Source organism: Rana temporaria, chromosome 1, assembly GCF_905171775.1.
Source record: "Rana temporaria chromosome 1, aRanTem1.1, whole genome shotgun sequence".
In the NCBI taxonomy this organism is placed as follows: Eukaryota; Metazoa; Chordata; class Amphibia; order Anura; family Ranidae; genus Rana; species Rana temporaria.
In genome coordinates, this window is record NC_053489.1 from 446490572 (window position 1) to 446514906 (window position 24335).

Below are 24335 nucleotides of genomic sequence, written 5' to 3' on the forward strand. Positions count from 1 at the left end.
GGATTAAGCCAGATAGAGTCTTTTTACCACCTAAAAAATTCTCTGTTTTATATCCTATGGAGGAGAAATTCTCCAAAAGATGGGCGCCCCCGGCGGTGGACGCAGCCATCTCCTATGTGAACAAATCTTTAACTTGTCCGGTGGAAAACGTACAGGTGTTTAAGGATCCGGTTGATAAACGCTTGGAAACATTACTGAAAGCCTCCTTTACTTCAGCAGGGGCGATAGTTCAGCCCGCTGTGGCTGCTATTGGAATTACCCAAGCATTATCAGATAAGACTAAGCAAATGCTTAAACTTATCCCTGCCCAGCAGGCAGAGGAATTTTCGGATATACCGAGGGCTATACGCTTTACGGTGGATGCTATCAAGGACTCCATCCAGCAGGCATCACGTTTATCCTTATTTTTAATCCAAGCCCCCATGCAAAAAGCTCCTGGTAGGGTTTCCCTTCCATGGAGGACGACTCTTCGGAGAAGATCTGGATAGATATATTCAGACTATATCAAGCGGCAAAAGCACTCTCTTGCCAGTCAAGAAGAAAGCCAGAGGGCCCGCGTTTAAGCGCCAGCCCCCCCCGGGACAGGGCCCTCTAATACCAGACAGTATCGACGGCCTCCTGCAAGATCAGGCTTTAACAATAAACCACAAGGCCAAGCCACTGGGGGCAAGAAGCAGTGGTACCGCAAGCCTGCGAAGCCAGCCCCCAAGTCGGCCTTATAAAGGGGCGCCCCCACCCACGATGGTGGGGGGAAGGCTACGTCTCTTTGCAGAAGTTTGGGAGGCCAGCATTCCCGACTGCTGGGTACGGTCTTCCGTGGCCACGGGCTACAAACTAGAATTTTCAGAATTCCCTCCTCCTCATTACCAGGAGTCAAGAGTACCAGGCGACCCGGTGAAGGGAGCCGCGTTGATGGCGGCATTGAATCATCTGCTGTGCCAGAAGGTGATAGTAGAAGTACCAGTCCAGGAACAGGGCTTGGGGTTCTACTCCAACCTGTTTATCATCCCAAAGCCCAACGGCGATGTCAGGCCAATTTTGGACTTAAAGGGAGTAAATGCGTACCTAAAGGTCCGCTCATTCCGGATGGAAACTATTCGGTCAGCTGTTGCCGTGCTCCAGAAGGACGACTTCATGGCGTCCATAGACATAAAGGATGCTTACCTTCATGTGCCAATTTTTCAGCCACATCAGGTATTTCTACGCTTCTCGGTGGCTCAGCGTCATTTCCAATTTGTGGCGCTCCCCTTCGGGTTGGCTACGGCCCCCCGGGTATTCACGAAGGTCCTAGCCCCAATCCTAGCCAATCTAAGGACCCAAGGGGTCACGGTCCTGGCTTACCTGGACGACCTCTTGGTCGTAGACCACTCGTTTCCTGGCCTGGAACGAGCAGTCGCCCTCACGGTTCAGTACCTCGAGAGGTTCGGCTGGGTCCTAAATCGAGACAAATCAGCATTTCGGCCCACAAGGCAGCTGGAATATCTCGGCATGAGATTGGATACAGAACAACAGAAGGTGTTCCTACCTCTATTAAAGGTCAAGGCCATCAAAGAGCTAATACAAATAGTTCTGAGCAAGAGAAAGCCAACTGTTCGCCTATGTATGCGGCTACTAGGCAAGATGGTGGCCACCTTCGAGGCGGTACCGTACGCTCAGAGCCACACTCGCATCCTGCAGGCAGCCATCCTGTCAGCATGGAGCAAGAGGCCTCAGGCCTTGGAGATTCCTTTGCCACTCTCACCAAGAGTCCGGCAAAGTCTATCTTGGTGGTTAAACCCTCAGAATCTCCTGAAGGGAAAGACGTTCAGTCCTGTGACCTGGAAGATAGTAACCACAGACGCCAGCCTGATCGGCTGGGGAGCAATTTTGGATGGTTGCACTCGCCAGGGCACTTGGGCAGCGGCAGAGAAGCAGTTGCCCATCAATATCTTGGAGCTCAGAGCTGCCCGACTAGCCCTCAGGGCTTGGACGTCCAAACTGCAGGGGTTCCCGGTGAGAATACAATCGGACAATGCCACGGCGGTGGCATACATAAATCACCAAGGGGGAACCAAGAGTCAAGCCGCTCAGAGAGAAGTGAGCTTGATTTTCTTGTGGGCAGAAGCCCATGTGCCCTGCATATCGGCTATATTCATTCCCGGAGTGGACAACCTACAGGCGGACTTCTTAAGTCGCCAGACTCTATTGCCGGGGGAGTGGTCTCTGCATCCACAGGTCTTTCAGACACTCTGCCAGAAGTGGGGAGTGCCGGACGTGGATATCATGGCATCGAGACTAAACAAGAAGCTAGACAGGTTCATGTCCCGCACAAGGGATCCCAGAGCCTGCGGAACCGATGCGTTAGTTTGCCCTTGGCATCAGTTCAAACTTCTTTATGCATTTCCCCCGCTCCAGTTACTACCCCGCCTGCTGCGCAGGATCAGGATGGAGCACATACCAGTCATCCTGGTAGCTCCAGCATGGCCCAGAAGGGCATGGTATTCACTAATCCTGAAGATGGTAGTGGGAGACCCTTGGACTCTTCCTCTATGGCCAGACCTGCTATCGCAAGGTCCGATCCTCCACCCTGCCTTACGGCATCTAAATTTGACGGCCTGGAAGCTGAATCCCTGATTCTCAGGGGTAGAGGTCTGTCTCAGAAAGTAATCTCTACCCTAATCAGAGCCAGGAAACCGGTCTCTAGGGTGATTTATTACAGGGTCTGGAAGGCCTATGTAGGCTGGTGTGAGTCCAAGCGATGGCTTTCTCGCAAGTTTACCATCGATAGAGTATTACGTTTTCTCCAGCTAGGAGTGGATAAAGGACTGGCATTAAGCACAATCAAAGGACAGATTTCAGCTTTGTCAGTGTGGTTTCAGCGGCCGCTGGCCACCCACTCGCTAGTTAAGACCTTCCTTCAAGGGGTCTTACGTATTAATCCTCCAGTTAAATCCCCGCTTTGTCCGTGGGATTTAAATCTTGTTCTGTCAAGTTTACAGAAACAACCTTTTGAGCCGTTGGCTGAAATTCCTTTGGTTTTACTGACAAGGAAGTTAGTATTTTTGGTCGCCATAGTTTCCGCCAGAAGAGTATCGGAACTGGCAGCCTTATTCTGTAAGGAACCATATCTTATTTTACATAAGGACAAGGTCGTTCTCCGCCCTCATCCTTCCTTCCTACCGAAGGTTATATCCAGTTTTCATCTAAACCAGGATTTGGTATTACCATCCTTCTTCCCTAAACCTACTTCCAGAAAGGAAGGGTTGCTGCATACCTTGGATATTGTCAGGGCCATGAAGGCCTATCTTAAAGCTACAGAGAAGATCCGGAAAACAGATGTGTTGTTCATTTTACCGGATGGGCCCAAGAAAGGGGCAGGCAGCTGCAAAATCCACCATCTCGAGATGGATTAAACAGTTAATCACTCAGGCCTACGGCTTGAAAGGGTTGCCTCCTCCGTTATCATTAAAGGCTCATTCTACTAGGGCCATGGGTGCCTCCTGGGCAGCACACCACCAGATCTCTATGGCTCAAGTTTGCAAGGCGGCAACCCGGTCTTCTGTCCACACGTTTACAAAATTCTACCAGTTGGACGTAAGAAGGAATACTGATACAGCCTTTGGGCAGGCAGTGCTGCAGGCTGCAGTTTGAGACCCTCGGATTCCGGGGGCTCCCTTTTGAGTTAAATTTAAAAAAGATTTTTCTCAACTAAGTTGGATTTATTATGATTTAAGTATATCTCTAAATTAAATCCTTTTGTCTTGGGAAGATGTTCTCCCTCCCCTCATTGTAAGCATTGCTTTGGGACATCCCACATAGTAATGAATATGCCGCTCTGTGTCCCGTGATGTACGAGAAAGAAAAAGGGATTTTTAATACAGCTTACCTGTAAAATCCTTTTCTTGGAGTACATCACGGGACACAGAGCTCCCACCCCTCTTATGGGGACCATTTTGCGAGGCATACTGCTTGCTACAAAACTGAGGTACTCCTCCTATGGGAGGGGGTTATATAGGGAGGGGAATTTCCTGTTTGAGATTGCCAGTGTCCATCACCTGAAGGTACTCCATATAACCCACATAGTAATGAATATGCCGCTCTGTGTCCCGTGATGTACTCCAAGAAAAGGATTTTACAGGTAAGCTGTATTAAAAATCCCTTTTTTCATAGTCATGAAAATAAAGAAAACTCTTTGAATGAGAATATGAGTATATAAATGTAAAACCTATGTAGGGAGATTGGTTTCATCTCTGTGTATCATCTGAGGGTGTTCACTTCACTGGGTGTATGAAGGACTTACATCCACTTTTCAATGTTTTAATAATCTTGTTTTAATAATAAAAAAATAAAAAAATCTGTTTCTTTTCAGAAGGATAGTTTTTACAAGCCTGCAACGTCTTCCCACGTATATTCATTTTATCAGCAAGGTAAAGGTAATTTACTTTCTATGAGTGTTTTTAATAGTAGATCAAAAAAAATTGTTTCTAAATTATATGGGTGATATACAATCAATGTAATCCACTTCAGAATGGTGTTCACATTAAGCCCTCGTTCACATTGACTGTGGCTTTTTTCACATGATTTCAAAGCCGTATGTCAGTTTGACTTAAAAGACATCTGTGTGAAATGTGACATTAAACAGACAAGTTAAGAGCCGGTTCACACTGGGGCGACTTGGGATCCGACTTGAAGTCGCCCCAAGTCGCGCTGTCGAGAAAAACAATGCAAGTGAATGGAAGTGGTGTTAACCACTTGAGACCCGCGCTATTGACAAAAGACGTCAACAGCGCGGCTCTCAAGTGCCAACTGGACGTCATTTAAAAGCATTACCCGCGCGCGCAGCAGGTAAACACTGTTCCGGCGCATCGCTCGGGAGCCGATGCGTGTACCTGGCGGCCGCGATGTCCGCCGGGTACACGCGATCGTCGGTAAGACAGCAGGGACGTGGAGCTCTGTGTGTAAACACAGAGCTCCACGTGCTGTCAGAGGAGAGGAGACCAATCTGTGTCTCTTGTACATAGGGACACCGCATCGGTCACCTCCCCCAGTCACCCCACACAGTTATAACACACCTAGGATACACATTTAACCCCTTCCTCACCCCCTAGTGTTAACCCCTTCCCTGCCAGTCACATTTATACAGTAATTAGTAATACAGTAATTAGTGCATTTTTATAGCACTGTCGCTCTTTTTTTGTTTATAGCGCAAAAAATAAAAACCGCAGAGGTGATCAAATACCACCAAAATAAAGCTCTATTTGTGGGGAAAAAAAGACGTCAATTTTGTTTGGGAGCCACGTCGCACGACTGCGCAAATGTCAGTTAAAGTGACGCAGTGCCGTAAGCTGAAATTTCGCCTGGGAACGAAAGGGGTTTATGTGCCCAGTAAGCAAGTGGTTAATACACTCGAGTCGCTCCGACTTCAAAAGAAGTTCCTGTACTACTTCAATCCGACTTGTAGGCGATTTCAATGGAAGTAGCCTCCAAGTCTGATCCAAGTCTGATCACTGTCTTAACTGAAGCGACTTTCCAGAAAGATAACATACATTTCTCAGGCAAACCTCTCCTGCCCCCCTCCCTCCCACTCCCTCCCCTAGAGCTGATTGTTGTTTGATTGGCCACTGGAAAGTCTCCTGTCCTGGAGACGACTTCAAGTCGTGTTGTAAATCGCCCCAGATCGCCCTGTGGTTCATGCTCAAGTCGTGTCGGAGTCGCCTCTGAAAGTCGCGCTGGAAGTCGTGTCGCCCTAGTGTGAACCGACTCTAAAGAGCATGTTGATTAACATATTGAAGAAATTGTACATAAGGCCAGTTTACTACTGAAATCAACATATTTATGAACACTTGAAATAAATAGTTTAACCACTGTAGGTCAGTTCAGTAAAGGAATGGAATCTTGTCGGACAACCCATTGCACACATGGCTTTTATGTAGTACATGGAACTATATTTCTCACAACAACAAAAACATTTAATTTAAAGTGTTTTTTAAAAATGCAATATATTGCAGCTTGCCAATTCCAACCACTTTACACTGGCTACAGCTGGAGATTTAAAAGGGCTGTGATGCCTGAGGCTGGTAGGAGGGGGGGGGTTCCTGATATTTCTGCATTATTGATGGTTGCACAGTGCTGACGTCATTTTGAAGCCTCTCGTCTTGATAATCAGTATGTCACCCTGAGTTGACTGACAGTTTGGTCACAGTTCTGGACACATTTGACCCTTACACAGTACTGTACAAAAGTTGTAGGCAGGTGTAAAAAAATGCTGTAAAATGAAGAATGCTTTCAGAATTTAGAAGTGTTAATTGTTTATTTTTATCAATTCACAAAATGGAAAGTAAGTGAACAGCAGAGAAATCCAAATCAAATTAATATTTGGTGTGACCACCCTTTGCCTTCAAAGCAGCATTAATTCTTCTAGGTACACTTGCACAGTTGTTGAAGGAACTCGGCAGGTTGGTTGTTTAAAACCTCTCCATGGATCTTCTGTGGATGTAGGCTGCCTCAGATACTTCTGTCTCTTCAAGTAATCCCAGAAAGAGTCAATGTTGGGATCAGGGCTCTGTGGGGGGCCAAACCCATGGAAGACACCTTTTGGAGAGCAACACTGCCAATCTGGGTAGAGGGCAGTGTTAGATGATCAGTCTTAAATAGTTTCTTTCAATGCCCTAATTACCACTTTTGCTGGATGACTTAATCTGTTAAAGGATGTTAAAAAATAAAAATTACCTAATGGCCGGGTCACTAGGCGAAAAAGAGAAGAAAGCCCAAAAAATAAAAATAAATATACAGTCACCACATCTAAGGACTAGCATGCTACAATATATATATTTTTTTGTTTATGGGTTAAGCCCCTGTTCACATGGGTGCGAATTGTCATGTGATTTGACAGGTTCAAATTGCATCACAAATCTCACCCTTTTTTCAGCAATAGAACTGTTTAAATTGGTTCGATGCTGACTTTGCCGTGCACACCGATTTAGATAAAGAACTTCCTGCGCTATTTTTATCGATTTTTCAGGTGCGACTTCCATATTCATTCAGCCAAATCACACTGACATGTGGCTTATTGTGCGTTTTCAAGTGAAGTCTCACGATTTCAACGATTCGGTGTGAACAGGGCTTAATACCACAGGCTGTTGTCTGATCTATTGGCCATTGCAGTACTGATTTGTCTACATTATGAACAAAACCATTGTAACCACCTGTGCTGTTGTCATTAATCAAATCAATGATTGCACTATTGTTGATGGTGCATTATTGTACTCAATGAAATCACTGTAGAATTATATTTTTGAAAGTTTTAAAATGCATCCTTTGCTCCATGAATTATTGTATTCTGTCGCTCATTTTCAAATATACATATTGCAGTGCTTACTGAGCTTCTAACAATTAGATTGTGTTTTCAAATACATTTTTTTTAATCTGTTCTTACACTCATATGTTGAAATTTCAATATAATTGGTGGTGTGGGAGACAGTTTTTTTTTTTTTTCTTCTTCTTCTTCTTTGTGAAGATCAGCTTTACACGTATGTCGCTTGCAAAGCAGATTGTCAGTTAGCACTTGCTGCAGAGAGGGCTAAAGTAATTTATCTCATGGGCACAATTGGCTGTTAAAGAAGCACCTGGTGAAATTGTCTCTTTGATCACTAGTCATAGAAGCTTAATCAATAATGGTTAGTTAAGCAGCAGGAGGAGTTTCTGGAATCATCGCTGGAAACTTTCAAAGCTAGAAATTCTGGGACATTGACGGAGTACTCAGAGTTGAGCATTGACTGAACTATAGTATGGGGAATGCCAGTCTCAGAAGAGAGAAGGGCAGTGGTTCCCAGCCTTTCTCTTCCAGAATCTCTGTGTACAGCTCCTATCCAAAGAAGTGGGGCAGGAACTTTGTTTTGGAAAATGAGCTTTTGACATTTCGCATTTTTTCTGCACTACAGAAGAAAACTAACAGCAGATTTCAACATGATAGTAGTCCTTCCTATTCCAACTCGGTGCTTGCTTCTTTTTCAGCCTCACTGAAGGACCCTCATCGCATTGCTATTGTAGGTCTGGATGGGGCTCATACGCAGGGACGAGGGCCCGGAATGACTGTCACCAATAGAGGCAATTCAAGAGTGGAAATACAAGCAACGGCAGGGAGCAGAACAGGGTAAGCACTGAATTTTTTAAATTCAAAATGCATACATTGGTTAGAATGAGAGTGACAAAAATAAGGAATTAAGAAATGGAAGAGCCCCTTGTAGTAGAGTAGTTTGACTTATAAACTTATGATAAAGCAGTATTAAACCCCAAACCAAAAATGTATATCTCAGCTTACCATTCATTGGATGTGGTGACTGCATTAGGGTTCTTTTCTTTGGCTTTTCCTCTGTTCTCACCTGGTGATTTGGCCAGTAATACACCACCTCTATTAGTGAGACAACTCTGGAGGAATGATCACAGGACACGGCAGACAGCAGCATTATCAGTTTGGGGGAAGGGTATTGTTAGGTTTTTTAGCAGATTTAGAACCACTTTCAAATTGATGCCAAATCTCATCTCACACTTCATAAGCACTTCATAAGCAGTTACAGCAAACGTTTTTCGTTTGGGGTATAGGTTGGGGTAAAAGCTGATTTATTTAATTGTCCCACCAGTGGTTCTTCTCATCCATGTAAAATGATACATTCTTTTGGAGAGATTGTGCTGTGAAAAACAGACTTGCAGGTTGGATTACCTGATGAAAATAGAAAAAGCAAGCCTAAAAAAGAAAACCTAATACAGCTATTATACATCTAAGAATTGGTAAGCTGTAATATAATGCTTGTTTTTGGGTTTAATACTGCTTAAGCCCACATTCACTTTGGGCCGATTTAGAATGCGATTTGACATGTCAAATCGGCAGCTATTGTCGGCAATGGCACCGTTCGAATCGGTGTGACGCCGACTTTGCGGTACCACACAGATCCCCAAAAGCAGTTCCTGTACTACTTTTGGCGACTTTGGGCCGATTTGTATAGCCACCTGTGCAGGAACCCGCACAGATGTCTGTCAAATCGCCCCTGAAGTTGGACTGCATTGTTGGTTTAAAATCATGCGAGTTCAGCTGAACTTGCACGATTTCAAACCTGCATCAGTGTCAACCTGGGCTTAAGGTATCAACCCATAACAATATTATTAAAAATTTCATATTTTATTTACAACATTAGAAATATTAATATAAAATACAAATTAAATGCTATTCCATGTGTCTACAGTTGGGTCCATATATATATATTTGGACATGAGCACAATTTTAGATTTTTTTTTCAGCACAATTTTTTTTTTTAACCTAACCCTGCTTTAAACTTCTTGACAACTTTATCCTTGACCTGTCTGGTGTGTTCCTTGGCCTTTATGATGCGGTTTGGTCACCAAGGTTCTCTAACAAACATCTGAGGGCATCACAGAACAGCTTTATTTATACTGAGATTACTAATTAGGTGACTTCTGAAGGCAATTGGTTCCACTAGATTTTAGTTAGGGGATTTCGGGTAAAGGAGGCTGTATACAAATACACGGCACACTTTTAAGATATTTATTTGTAAAATAAAATAGAAAACCATTTAAAATGTTCCTGTCACTTATATGTATATGTATGTGTATGTGTATATATATATATATATATATATATATATATATATATATATATATATATATATATATATATATATATATATATGTATATATATATATTGTGTGTGTGTGTGTATATATATATATATATATTAAGGGGGTTAGCTCGGTAGCAGGGTGTGTGACCCCCTGGATGGGTTCACTACACACTGAATTTATACAGACAGGCAGTCGAAGACGGTTGAAAGCAAAGATTTTGGTTTATTCTTCCATCTTGCTGGAAACAAGTGCAAGCGTCCAAACAGCATAAACAAAATCAAACATAAAATAAACCCTGGCCACTTGGGGCGTCGACCTTCACCACACATGAACCTATCTAGGGAGTCTGGCACAGCCTAGTGCTGGGCAGACACTGCTGGTCATACAGCAAAAAAACAATAGTCTCTTTTTGATATATATATATATGTATATGTGTGACAAAATATGGACAATTTTCAAGGGGATATGAATACTTTTTGAATATCTGTAGTGTTTGCATTAACCAAATCAATGGTGCGTAATCTAAAATTAAAGTATAACTAAAGGCAAAACATTTTTTTTTTTTTTTTTTTTTTTAACAGATTTGAGATAGATTAGATCTCCTGTCAGTTTTTTTTATTGTGGTCTGTGTCTTGGTTAGGGAGATTTACCCTCTCTATTTCTTCTGTTTACCGTTTTCATGAGTGAAAGTGAATGAAAATCCCAAATTTTGGGTTGTCTGTATCACAGGAATAGAGGGGAAATTTTCCAATGGGAATTTCCTTTCACGTCCTGTTTTGGCTATGGGGCAGGAAGTGAAGGGAAATCTCCCCCAATGGGACACAAAAATAAATCTGACAGAGGTTAGTACCAACGCTTAATCTTTTAGTTCTACTTGAATATTGAGAAAAGATATGTCTGTCTTCAAGCAGGATCTTTGAGTAGATGGCTCAAGGCTAAAAGAAAACTCTGCCTTTACAACCACTTTCACATCAGTCTACCTAGAGAAACTACCCATGGTCCCTAGAACAGCCAGTGTCTTTGGTTAGGAGTGTCCTGTTGGCCACTATGGGTGCTTGGTGTTTTATCATTATGTTGCCAGGATAAGATGGTAACGTACTGTATTTTAAACACCTACTGCTTAAGGGAGAGGCTTCATCTTTTTAAGGGAACATTGCAAACATCTCTATATGTATTTGAAGATCACCTCTCCCATTTCCTCTTTTAAACCTTTTGTTATTAAATGTACAAATACTACATAACTGCACATGTTACACTATGCAAGAATATTTATTTTTGCTTTTTGTTCATTAATCTTCTTAGTTCCGTCGCAGCAGATATGGATGAGTTGGACTCAAATTTTAGCAAACTAAAGATATTCACAGAAGACAATGTATCTTTGGCCCCTTCAAGTACAGAATCATTATTTGTGGAAGGTAATGTTTTAAAAATGGTTTCTTTCTTGTTATATCCGAGATATGCTTCCATTTTACACCCCAGGATTGTTTTCACATGTTCACAAAACAGTGTATACTTTTATTAAAATATATCAAACTCCAAGCTATATGTACTTTTAAGGCAAAATCGCGTAGAGCTCAATCATGGGAATTTATAAATGGACTCGGACACCTTTCAAAATTTTCAATGGGCCTCTGCACTAAAATTGTTGATGTTTGCACCAGATTTTTGCACCTGTCAGAAATATGTACATAAATATTTTGTTGGCTGGCTCTGAGGTCAGACTATATTGAACATACCTTCCTCGATGTGCTCCCTCCCCAGCCACTGTGCCCATCGCACTCGCAGGCACATGACCAAGCCGTTTTTAAGTAGGGCAAGCAGAGCCTGATGGGGATATCGGATCTGCCTTGCTTTTGACTGACGGTGCTCAGCAATGGGTATATCCATATTCACTATTCAGCTCATAAATAGAATTAAAATCCACCCATTGCCATCCAAAGTCAATCAAAAGCAAAGTGGACCTAATGGGCAACTAGTCTCTGTTTTCCCCCCAGGCTCCACCCACTCAACAGGTGCTGCGGCCTCTGGTACTAGTTCCCCATCAGGTCTACCTCGGTTGTGACGATGTGGGCATTACCATATTTAGGTAATGACGCCACCAGTATTCCTGCCCCCTTTTTTATCCAACAGCTGTATGTTTTCCTGGCCAACAGCTGAACGGGGCCAGGAAGAGAGCACTTTGTGGGAAGCTGTCACATTATTAATTGCTTCTCAGCACAGGCATAGTGCATTCTGAACACTGACTTACCACTGTAAATCCAGAGCTGGTCGTAATTGCTACCATTTTCCTAGTGGCGACAACTCGCAGCTGGAAGGCTTTGTTCCAAGTTAAGTCTCACATAATGTGCTAGTATGCAATGCATACTAGCACATTATGGCTTTACCTTGTAAGTTTCAGAAAAGAAAGAAAAAAACAACGGTTTACTACCGCTATAAGAAAACAGTCATTGATGCTTTATTAAAGTGGAAGCCTGGGCTAAACCTATACAATCTTAAATCTGCTTCCACTCCCATTTTAACTCCTATTCAACCTACCCTGTAGAAAAAAGATGTGCATACTTGCCTATTCTTGGGGCGCTTCGATCCGGTTGCATGATTGGCTTCAGGGTAGAGGAGGGACACAGGACAACGGATGCCCCATAATAAGCCTGTGGGTGATGATTTCCCCTCATCTTGGGGAGGTTTCTACTCCTTGTCATGTCTCTGGGGCAAGAAATAAAGTGAGATCTTGCACCCAGGGAAAGGGGTGGAGTGGGCAGAATCTTATGGCTAAAAGCTTGGACAGCCAAAAGGCTGTAAGCCGTTCCAAAGAAGATGTCTTTTTGGTGAGGCACTTGGCCAATTCATTCAAGAGGGACGGTTTTATTTTCAGGACAGAGGGTCTCAAAAGCAGGTCTCTGAATGCCCTGAATCACCTCTTCTCCCAAGGAATCATTGTGCTAGTACCACTACAAGACCAGGCTGTCTAGATGACTTTCTGAAAGGCTTCTCTTTTCCTACTATCAGCATGTCCCAAATAATAATGTAACATTAGTTTCAGAGGGTCATCATCCCACGAGAGAATATTGATAATTTACATAATGCTCAATTCAAGTAAGAAGAATATAATATAGTGTATATTTAAACTTTCTAAAAAAAATGTGGTTGAGATTTGCAATTTTACATCTTGGCACACTTTCACTCATGCTAGAACTCACAATCTTATATTTGTTTATATATTTTTATTTTTCAGAAGCATTTTATTCCTCAGTTAGATCTGAGTTAGAAGCTGATGCTGTTGAGCTTGAGACCGAGTCTTGGAGCAGTGCAGTTGAACCTCCATTTGCCAAAAAACAGAAGAAAGAAGTTATCAAGAGGCAGGATGTAATTTATGGTGAGAATCCAATCTTGTATCCAATTGAATAGCTCACTTAATTTAAAATAGTTTATGTTGTTGCACATTTCCAGCTAATGTGGATTTTTCACGTTTTTTTTTTTTTCTTTGCCGATTTCAGAACTAATGCAGACAGAAATGCACCATGTCCGGACACTTAAAATCATGTTGAAAGTGTATTGTCGAGCACTTAAAGAAGAACTGCATTGGAATAATGAAATCCACCAACTTTTGCCCTGTCTGGATGAACTTCTGGAGTTGCATGGGCAATTCTTGACTCGATTTAAAGAGAGGCGCAAAGAATCCTTAGAAGAGGGGAGTGATCGAAACTACATCATACAGAAGATTGGTGATATTCTTGTACAACAGGTAAAAGATCCCTTGTGCGCACATATCAATTGTAATATACTGATAAAACCTTATTATTTTATCCTTGCATAAAATACACTGTTTTGTAGAAAACATTTGAAACGCATTCACTGCTATGTTTAGTAGTTTTGATAACCGTTCATATCCCATTTTCTGATAGTCCTCAGATTATGCGATTGTGTTTTCATATGCTTTATAAAACTGTATAGGAACTCCACCTTTTTATGTCCTACAGAATTCCTGTTGCATCTAGTTCAACCAACTGAAAATCTCCATATAATACACTATACATGCACCCACAATTGATCAAAAAGGAAGGCAATAAAACCCTGTTAAAGTTTGGTCCAATTTGCTCAGTGGAGGAAAAATTTTCCATGGATTGACAATCTCTGGTTTTATTACCTGTAAATATTAATATCCAGTTATATTTTATGCATTTAGGAATGCTCTTTTTTTTAAAACAATCTACTAAGCTGGCCAGAACTAGTTTTTCCTCACTATCTCTTATTGTAAAGAAGCATTTCCACTCACAAAAAGACCAAGGTAATTTCTGAAAGGCATAGCGAGTCTTTTGAAAACGTAATTTCTCTTCCGTTCATGGACGGACACAGCATCTTAGTCTTGACATTAAGGTATTAGCCTTCTATTAGGAGAGGACTAGGCAGAAAAGCATGTTAAGTGTTAAACATACATCTAAACTGTACAGTACCGCCCTGGGGGTGGTCCCTCTAGGTACAACCCCTCTCCCTGCATCATGCAGCCTCAGTTTTTTTTCTGCCTAGCATAGGAGAATGACATGGCTCCCTTTGGGCCCATGTGGCCTGGGGATTTTTTTATTTTTTCTGCACTTTTGATCCTGAGATTAACTGCCGACTGGGTGACAGGCTGAATCCTCGATCCTTGTAGTCCTCCCAGTTCGGCCATCGAGCGTGTGCAGGCCTTTTAGCTACGCGCTGGGCCGTCCACGACATGCCCCGTTGCTCCAGGGGTGGCCGGTGAGCTATGCGCTCCAGGGCACACATATGACCGGGCTCTATGTCCGTGTCACAGTTTGCTGGGCCGACAGCCATGCCGTAATTGCGCGGACGTTGGTTCTGTCTGGGATGTCGTCAGGCGGTCGTCGCAGGATGGGTAAGTAGCAGATCCCCTGCTCCGGCAGGGTGGTGCGACTTGGCATTCCTGGGGAGGTTGATTAGGGGGTTCCCACCCTGTCCTTTCCCCCTTCCCATGCTCTGTGTAGCTGGGCCTGCTTTACTGACCGGGGGTCCTCCGGGGTGGGGGCTCCGTGTCTTGGCTGGGGGCTGTGCGGGGTGCCTAAGGTCCACTCTCTGTGGGGGGTGTTGTTCGTGCCATGGGGGGGCCTCCACGCTGAGGCCTAGCGTGTTCCTCAGCTTTTCCTCAGAAGCGCTCGACGGCCATTTTGGCGGCGTCCGGCGACATTTTCTTGTAGTACCGCATGCTTTGTATAGGGGCGGCTTGGCTTTTGGCTTTAGTGGTGAAAATGTCCTTTCTGAGTGGCGCGAACGGCGCAGAACACCTTAGGCACTGGAATACACCGCAGCCATGCCTGTTAGGAGGCATATGGGGAGAGTGGACAGCGGCGCTAGCAGCACCTGGATCAGAGCGGTGAGTCCCCTGTGGTCCCTCATGCTGAGCAGCCAGGGGGTGGATTTTCTTTTTGCTGTCTTGCCTGGTCCCTATGGGTGTCAGGCAAGTGCGGGTTGCATGGCGTCAGAAGCTGGCGTTTTCTTTCCCTGACATCTCTGTGGTGGCAACCGGTGCCCTGAACATGGGGTGCGTATGGACGCCTTGTAAAAACGCCCCCTTCCCCCACCATCTTCCGGGTAAAGTTCTGATTCAGACTTTGGCCTTGCTGTGGCAGATGTCCCCTGCTCTGACCTGTCAGAGGATGCAACCCAGGACCTTCGGACTGTGCGAAACTGCGTTCTCGCTTGCTTCCGTGTCCAGGTCAGCGCTAGAAGGCGCTCGTTGGAGCACTTATCACCACGTGCGGGCTCCCCAATAAACTGGGGGTTACGGCGAGTGCATCTATTATGGTGTCAGTCCCTTCTGGGTCCTACAAGTTGGCCCACACCACTGGGAGGTTTTCCCTACAAGCTTATTAGATATGTTTTAGATATTAGATAAGTTTATGCTCAAGATGGGAACGGCCGCAGCGTTTCAATAAATTGCATGGCTGTCCGTTGTCCCTTTTCTGATAAGGGACATCTCCCCCGATGGGGCCCCCTGGTATCCAAGGCCCGGCCCTTGTTCAGAGTATGGGGGTCAGCATTGCAGCCACTGTTGAACACGACCCTGGGGTCACCGATACGTCCTTAATGGACAAGATTTGCTGCACCGTGATTTGGATTGCAAATGGTTTCCCCGGTCTGCTTGATAGCGGACCAGGTGGTGCATGGCATTACATATGTCTGCAATGCGGTCTTAGATACAGATTCCTGGCTGTGAAGTACCATCAGTATCTGCGGTGGGGCTATGCCGTGTGGTTTGACTGGGATGCTGGTCTGAGGACCAGATGTCCAGGTTGGCTCTGGTGGAGTTGCTCTGCCGGGGTTAGAGGTTTTTGGAGCCTCGCTGGATAACATTATTAAAAAATGTTGTTTGGGGTGAGAGCACTGTGCTCTCACAGACTCGGAAAACGTAAGGAGCCACGCCGTAGTCCAGGGCCCTCCTTTTTTCCCCGCTCACAAGCGTTTTTGTTTTTTTTTACCTTCAACCGGGCCCGCAGGTAAGCGTTCCCAGGCCGACAGGGCAGTTTTGTCAGTTTGTGGTCATTGCACTACATCTGGGGGATTTTTATTTTTTTGCTGCCTTCCTTGGACATCAAGGACGCTTTTTATTGTAGCCCCAATTGTGTCAGGCATCAGAGTTTTCTGCGGTTTGCAGTCTGGGATGAGCACTGCTAAATGGCTCTCCCCTATTGGCCTGGTGTCGGCAGCGCGGGTTTCTTCATAGTGCTTGCCCCGATCCTGGCCTTGCTGAGGCAGCGAAGTATCGCAATCATGGGCTTTTTAGTCGATCTCCGTCTGAGTGCAGATTCCGTCTCGGAATTCGGGGTGGATGTGGCGTTTGCCAGTCTGACTCTTTGGGAGTTTTTGGTTGGGTACTGAACCCCCAGAAGTCGGTGTTGGTGCTAACTTCATGCCTGGAATGCCTGGGTTCGATCTGGACTCCTCAAAGGCGAGAGTTTTTTTTTTCTCCCTTCGCAAGTTGCAGTCTCTTCAGGCTGCGGTACAGCAGGGGGGCATCACGCTGGTGGTGGTCACTGCGATTTTACATGCGTGTCCTGTTTTTTTCCGGTAGCCACCTTCGAGGCGGTCCTGTGTGTTAAATTCCACTCTCGAGTCTTGCAGAACGGAGATCCTGTCGACATGGAACTTGGCTCCATTGTCCCTGGATTGTCAAAGCCGGGTAAGCCAGCTAGTCTGGGATCCCTGATCTGGTGGCTGAGGTCTCCTGCCTTTCAGTCCAGGAAGTCGTTGCCTTTTTTTGTTGGACGACACAGGGTCGCTGGATGCAGGAAGAACCCCACCTGCCGATCAGGGTGCTTGTTTGGGCATTCAGGCAGTGCCCCTCCACTTGGTCACGGAGGCTGCGGGACCGTCCAGTCAGGATCCGGTTAGAAAACGCCACGGCAGTGGCATATGTCGCCCATCGAGGGGGAATTAGTCGCTCGGCTGCTGCATGCTGTCGCTCTCATCCTGCGGGAGCGGGGCAAGGTTGTGCTGGCCCTATCACCCGCATACAGTCTGGGCGTAGAGCTCTAGCAGGCGGACTCCCTGAGTCGGCAGTTGCTGGGCCATGGACTATGGTCTCTACACCTGGACATGTTTTGACTCCTCTACCAGAGATGGGGGATCGCCTGATGGGGATCTCCTGGCTTCTCGACCCAATTAGAAGGTTTTGAGGTTGTGACCAGGATCGACGGTTCCTGGGAGGACGCGTCGGACGCGTTTTGTGGTCCTGTGGGGACAGTCTCGGCTATGTACGTCTTCCTCCTGAAAATACTCTTCCTTGTCTGCTCACAGAGTAGTGGCCGAGGGGATCCGAGTACTCTTCTTGCCCCAGTTTGATTCCGGCGTCCCTTGTATGCCTCTTGGTGCGACTGGTGGCGGATGTTCCTTGGCGGCTGCCAATGCGATAGGACCCTTTATCGCAAGGTCATACATTTCATCCTGCTTGCAGTTGCTGGCCTTCACGACAGAGCTGTTGACAGTCGGATACTAAGTGACCGTTGCCAGTCGTTTAGGTGCTTCCACAGTGCTGAGGGCATGGAAGTCATCTTTCGGATGAATTATCGTCACACTTGAAGGGCCTACTTCTCTAGGGGTTTATGTGCATATTTGGCTTCCAGGATCCTGCTGTTTTTTTTACAGCGTGGAGTGGTTGAAAGACTTGCATTTCGCTCCATTGAGGGGCGGATGTCAGCCTTGGTTGGGTTCTTCCGCGACCCTCATTCACCGGTGGGAACGTTGTCCAAGGGGTTCCACGTGGGCCCCTCCGGTTCAATCACTGCTGCCTTTGTGGATTGAATCTGGTACCCTGGGTGTTTTCAGAAACCACTTTTTTTTTTTTAAGGTACATGAGAGAGTGGTGGCACTTTCTTGGCAAGTAGCTTTCGGGTGGATGTTGCCTCTACCAGGGGGTCTTTGAGTGGCGGCCTTGTCTTGCAAGTCTCCCTACTTACTCTTCCTAAGGCTGCATTCACACCTTAGCGCAGCGTTTTGTACCGCGATTTGCCGCGACAAAACGCGTCGTTTTTTAACCTTGTTTTCGCTGGAGGGGTGATTTACACATTGTCGGCTATGCCGAACGCCGAAGCTGCCTGAAAAAAAAAGGGTCAGGGACTTGTTTTGAGCTTCAGGCGTTTCGGCGTGGAGATGTGAACAATGTTAAATCACCCCTCCAGCGTATTTTAGGCTGCAATAGCGTCGGGATTCAGGTGTTAAGATGCCTAGGTGTGAATGGAGCCTAAAGGATAAGGCGGTGCTGCGTTTGCAGCCTTTGTCTCTACCTGAGGTTTGTTTTGGCCTTTATCAAAATGTGGACATTGTGCTTCATCCTTGTGTCCTATCAGAAACATTGTTGCTGCCTTCAAACTAGTCTGGTGACACTAGTACTGCTGTGACAGCGATCAAGGAACACTGTTTCTAGCTACGCTGATGTGGAGACACTGTAACTTGTGTGGTTGTGATCAGAGACACGCTGACCACTATGGCTTATTCACACGTGGGGCTATGGGGTGGTAAAACCTTGCAGTTGAGATGTGGTTTTACCCCCAACTCTTACCCCCTTCAACTGCAGAGGCAGAAACCAGGGGTATACACATGCCAGCGCTGTGATTTTTTATTTTTTTTTCTTCTTCGCAGCCATGGCAGGTATTGTATTCCTGCTGATTGTGATGCATTCAAGTGAAAGTAGGCATGTGTGTGGGGTCCAAGGCTTTAAAGCAGGCGGTGATGAGGCCTCCACATAGAAACATTGCCTCCGCATTGCCTGCCTGCCTGCCACAGAGAGCACTGCACATGTGAAAAAGGCCCTTTGGTGACACTGTGGTGATGATTGGGGACATTGTGACTGGCTGCATTAGCCTGGTGACATAGTACTGCTGTAATCAAAGGCAATGGCTGGTGGCATTGATGGTGATATCAGAGCAGCTATTCATTGGACATGATCACCTCTACAAAAGTACAATGTAACTATAGTGACACTGCACTGCTCTGCTTACAGTATGTAGAAAAAAAATAATACAAATTATATATATATATATACACATACATATAGTTTTTAACATGTATATGCCTATTGGCAATGTTCTTTCTTTCAAAGATTATGCAGGTAGAAAGTTGGAGATGCTCCTAAAGGCTCTCTTTACCTTAGCAAGCCCTGCCCCTGCAGCCAGCTAATGCTGCAATTTCTGTATATCAAACTGCAGCTAACTAACAGTTTTCCAGGATCATGCTTTAACAGAGAAGCTATAGCAGTTACCTTCTGCTCTGATTTTTTTTTTGTGCATTCCCTAGAACAGGAGTCTCCAAACTTTTCATACAAAGGGCCAGTCTACTGTCCTTCAGACTTTAGGAGGGCCGGATTGTGGCCAGCAGGGTTAGAAAATGTCCCAAGCCCAGCATCAGTGAGAATAAATATGGCCTCAGGGTTGGTGATCAGTAGGAGAAGTAGTTCCCCATTATTGGTATTAGTAGGAGGAAAAGAATCCCATCATTGGTATCAGTGCAAAACATAGTGTCATATTGCTGGTGACAGTGGGAGGAATAGTGCTCCAAGGGCCGGATAAAGGCTAGCAAAGGGCCACATCTGGCCCTCGGGCCGCAGTTTGAAGACCCCTGCCCTAGAACGTCAGACGATATATTTCAGGAATGGCTCTAGTCGCAAGCACAGAATTCATAAAATATGTATTGGAAGGTTTTACTTAACCACTTCAATACAGGGCACTTTCACCCCTTCCTGCCCAGGCCAATTTTCAGCTTTCAGTGCTGTCACATTTTGAATGACAATTGCGTGGTCATGCAACACTGTACCTAAATGAAATTTGTATAATTGTTTCCCCCTATAAATAGAGCATCCTTTTTTTTTTTTTTTGCTAAACAGAAAACGTTTTTTTTTTTCTGTTATAAAATATTGTAAATAAGTAATTTTTCTCCCTCACAGACGGGCACTGATGAAGCTGCACTGATGGGCATTTTTCGAGGTGGCACAGATGAGGCACTGAGAGGCATTACTTATGGGCACTGATTGCCATCCCTGGTGGGCACTCATTGGCATCCCTAAATTGGGCACGGTTGGCATCATTGGTGGTCATTGGTTGGCACAAGTGGGCATCCTTGAAGAGCCTGCACTGATAATTGATGTGCTGATTATCAGTGCAGACCCCCGTTAGGAGAGCCGGTGGTCAGCTCTCCTCTACTCGTGCCGTGACAGCACAAATAGAGGAAAAGCTGATAAACAGCACTTTCTGGTTACCATGTGATCAGCTGTGATTGGACACAGCTGATCACTTGTTAAAGAGTCTAAGTCATAGGCTCTTCACCAAGATCAGAGATGCAGTGCGTCACAGCCACACACCGCATTACTGATCGCAGCGTGCCCTTATCCTGCTGGACGTCATATGATGCCCAGTCAGGATAACTGATCCCCCACCCGGCCGTCATTCTGTTATAGGCTGGGCAGGATGTGGTTGAACAGTGGAACCTCTCAAAACCCCCCTCCTCAGAAGCATCTACCTCTGTACAGTGAGCACCTAATTGTTCTACCCAAGTTTAGCCCTTCCTGTACACACATAATAAAAGGAATTTGGACTTGCCTATATGACATCCAGCAGGATAAAGGCATGCAGCGATCGGTAATGCGGGGTGTTGCTGTGACACACAGCATTTCCAATCTTGGTAAAGAGCCTATGATGTAGGCTCTTTACCATGTGATCAGCTGTGTCCAATCACAGATGATCACATGGTAAATAGGAAGTGTTGTTTATCGGCTTTTCCTCTATTCGCTCAGTGCATACTAGCACATTATGATATTGCCTTACAGCAAGAAACTTTCTTTTTTCTCTCTCTTTTTTTTATTTTTTTTACAAGAATTTACTACCGCTTTAAAAACATTTATGCAACCTAATGATGACTTCCATTCTTAATGGCGGCCAGGAGAACCAATATCCCTGAAGTGTATGTAAATCCTATTCATTAACTTTTTTTATTTGCTTAGCTTAGGTCTGTTGCCTTTGAAAGTGTTTTGTTATCTGTCCAATAAGGGCAACAGAAATCTTATGACCGTATCAACAATCTAGGGAGCTGCTAACTCTACTGATTGTAATCCATTCCCAGTTCTCTCTGTGGACTACACAATACTTCCCTGCTTTGTTATAAGGAAAAGGTGTCCCATAGACCTAAAAATTTGTGTCCTATTGTGACAGTGTGTTTAAATCAGTAAGCATTTAAGTTAGACATGTAATTTTTGGATAGCTTTCCACAAGAATTTCAACAATGAGAACATGACCTGCATATGGCAGCTACGTTTTTGTTTTTTTTTCTTAATCCATTTTGTTTTACAGACTGGTGATCAAGATAAAAAGCGCCCTCCTGACTTCCCACTGTTGCGCTGACTGGAAAAGGATATCTCAAAAGCTCCTAGCTGCCGCTTTAAACAAAATAAATGTGCACAAATAAATATAGTGACTCCAAAAACCTGGTTCAGTGTCAAAAATATTGAGCAGAGCGCTAAAGTGAATAAATGTATAGTTTGCACAAATACATATAAACATACGACTAAGTGAAAAGTAATTTTCAAAAAAGGGAAATTGAAAATCAAATAAACGAATTAAATAAACCCGTGAGCCTAAATTATAGTGATAAAGCAAAAAAGTTCATTAGTGAGAAGAAATCTTGCAATCTTCAGTCTTCCACCACACCAACTGTGTTCAGTCATTCCTTCACCCATCAAATTGGCCACTCACCAGAACAATATGCCTCACACTCGCGTGTTTTGGCAGCAAAGCATAAAACGGGATCTTTCAAATGCATATCAAAGGATTCCACTTCCAACAATGTGATTCAGATACTCCACATAAGTGATAAAGAAAAGCGCACAATAGTGTAATACCGAATAGGCAGTTTAATAAAACACAGCACACAGTCTGCAACAGTTACACTCACAAAAAAAGCTTTGGTTAAAGCAGTGAATAACAGCACAGCAAACTCCTTCAATATCCTTAAACTGGTTGAACAATGGTCACGGCGGACCTACGATCAGCCTGGAATAATCTCACCACTCCACCGCACTGTAAATCCTCTATTTGGAGAAAAGTATCCTCTCTAACTTGCCGGTCATAGAAATTGCGCCATACACATAGATCAATCACATAGGTTCAGATACTCTCCGTGTAGCCACGACCCCTACATGTTTCGTGACGAATCGCTTATTCATGGGATTGGCTACACAGTTCTTGGTACTTTCTTTATATGCTTATTGGTCTAACAGGTACACCATGCCCAGATGGGCTGCGTCAGCGTGCAACAGAGCCTCCAAATGGTCACATGGGCTGCAGCTGAGCAATCATCGGGCTGAGGGATGGCTTATCAGCGTATCAGCTGTAAATGCCAAACTTGAGTTGTGGGCGGAAGTGACGTTATGGCTGGCATTCTGTAAGGGCGGATGTATTCACGCCGCAGCCTCTCATATGTCCTCGCGACCACAATGCACCAGTGATGCAACCTGCCATGATTTAATAAACCTAGCCGGGACCAACCGATTTCTATAGATATATATGCGCACATCCTTGGCACATTGCACAATACAATATTTGATCTGTCACAGTGATCTGAAATAATGCTGCATTTATAAACCTAATATAAACTCTAATATTCAAAGATGGAATGATTGTGTGGTAGTCCAATTGATATCTGTTACAGTGAGATATGGTAATACAGGAGTGTCAGGCAGTTATGACACTTATCACATGGTTTTGCAAAATAGATTTGGACATAAAACACACATGTTCTACTCATATGCACTATTAAATGTATTTGTATTGATTCACTACTTATGCCTCGTATAGTCCCACATCCGTGAGGGCTAAGCCATGGATATTTTATTTTATCAAGTACTGATTTTTTTGGGGGTAACGTTGGTTATTTTCAGTTCTCAGGTGACACGGCTGCAAGGATGAAGGACAAATATGGTGTGTTCTGTAGTCAGCACAATAGAGCAGTTAGTCGCTACAAGTTCCTGATGAGAGAAAATAAGAAGTTTCAGAACCTCATGAAGGTGAGTACCGATCACTGTTAAAAACACCCCCCCTTTTTTTTTTTTTTTTTATGTAAACCTATTAATGTTGCATGTAGGTTCATTGATCTCAGTGGCCGAGTGTGCAGGTGACTAGAGTCAGCTCTGGAACAAAAAATGGCACTGGGACTGATTATTGGTGGTTCTGTTATCTCCGTATACAGAAATTGAAATGTGGGTTATATAAAAATAGAAATATAGATACTTTGTGAGAGCAGAAAAATGTAATCGCCCAAAGATTTTCAGTACGTTTTCCTAGACTGTTGATTGTATACCTCTCTACACACAGTTCAGGTCTTGTATATCAAGTTTCCAAGAGATTTTGTAAATGGTCATAGATATACAGCCATGGCCAAAAGTTTTGAGAATGACACTTTTTTTTTTTTTTACAAAGTCTGTTGCCTTTTTATGATAGCAGTTTGCATATACTCCAGAGTGTTATGAAGAGTGATCAGATGAATTGCAAAGTCCCTCTTTGCCATGAAAATAAACTTAATCCCATAAAAAAACATTTGCACTGCATTTGTGAAGAAGGCTTCAGGGCGCCCAAAAAAGTCTGGCAAGCGCCAGGACCGTCTTCTACAGTTGATTTATCTGTAGGTTTGGGACACCACCAGTGCAAAGCTTGCTCAGGAATGGCGCATCTGCATGCATAGTGAGGCAAAGACTTTTAGAGGATGGCCTGGTGTCAAGAAGGGCAGCAAAGAAGCCACTTCTCTCCCAGAAAAACATCAGGGACTGACTGATATTCTGCAAAAGGTAAAGGGAATGGACTGCTGAGGACTGGGGTAAAGTAATTGACTCTGATGAATACCCTTTCTGATTGTTTTGGGCATCCAGAAAAAAAACATTGTCCTCTGAACATGCTTTTTTACAAAACTCATGTCATTTGATGTTGAATATTCCTTGGCGTTTGGGGACACCTGTTGGTGTCCGATGTCCTGAACCTCTGTGTTCAATTTAACATTCCAATGGGTTACAAAATAGTTTCTCTGCCCATTCCTAACTTTTTTTCCTTCTAATCTGCCAGCTTTAGACCAAAAGAATACGGATATAATTACCACCTTGCACCAATTTCAGTCACAAGGGTTGGTTGTACCCTTTCCTTCAGAAAAATCTGGTATCAATTTGCGAAATTTGTCTTTTACTTCTTCTCTTA

At 44.3% G+C, this 24335-nt stretch overlaps 1 protein-coding gene across 2 annotated transcripts in view; it reads left to right on the forward strand.

Annotated features, from left to right (window-relative positions):
* Positions 1-24335, forward strand: part of ARHGEF18 (Rho/Rac guanine nucleotide exchange factor 18) — a 139233-nt gene that overhangs the window by 42873 nt on the left and 72025 nt on the right. Inside the window, exons 3-8 of one of the 2 annotated variants that reach the window (XM_040327062.1) lie at positions 4349-4412; positions 7993-8131; positions 10918-11030; positions 12848-12988; positions 13110-13357; positions 23033-23158. In XM_040327062.1, coding sequence (XP_040182996.1) covers positions 4349-4412; positions 7993-8131; positions 10918-11030; positions 12848-12988; positions 13110-13357; positions 23033-23158 — 831 coding nt within the window. The remainder of the gene's footprint in view (positions 1-4348; positions 4413-7992; positions 8132-10917; positions 11031-12847; positions 12989-13109; positions 13358-23032; positions 23159-24335) is intronic. The other variant, XM_040327070.1, reaches the window with a different exon arrangement.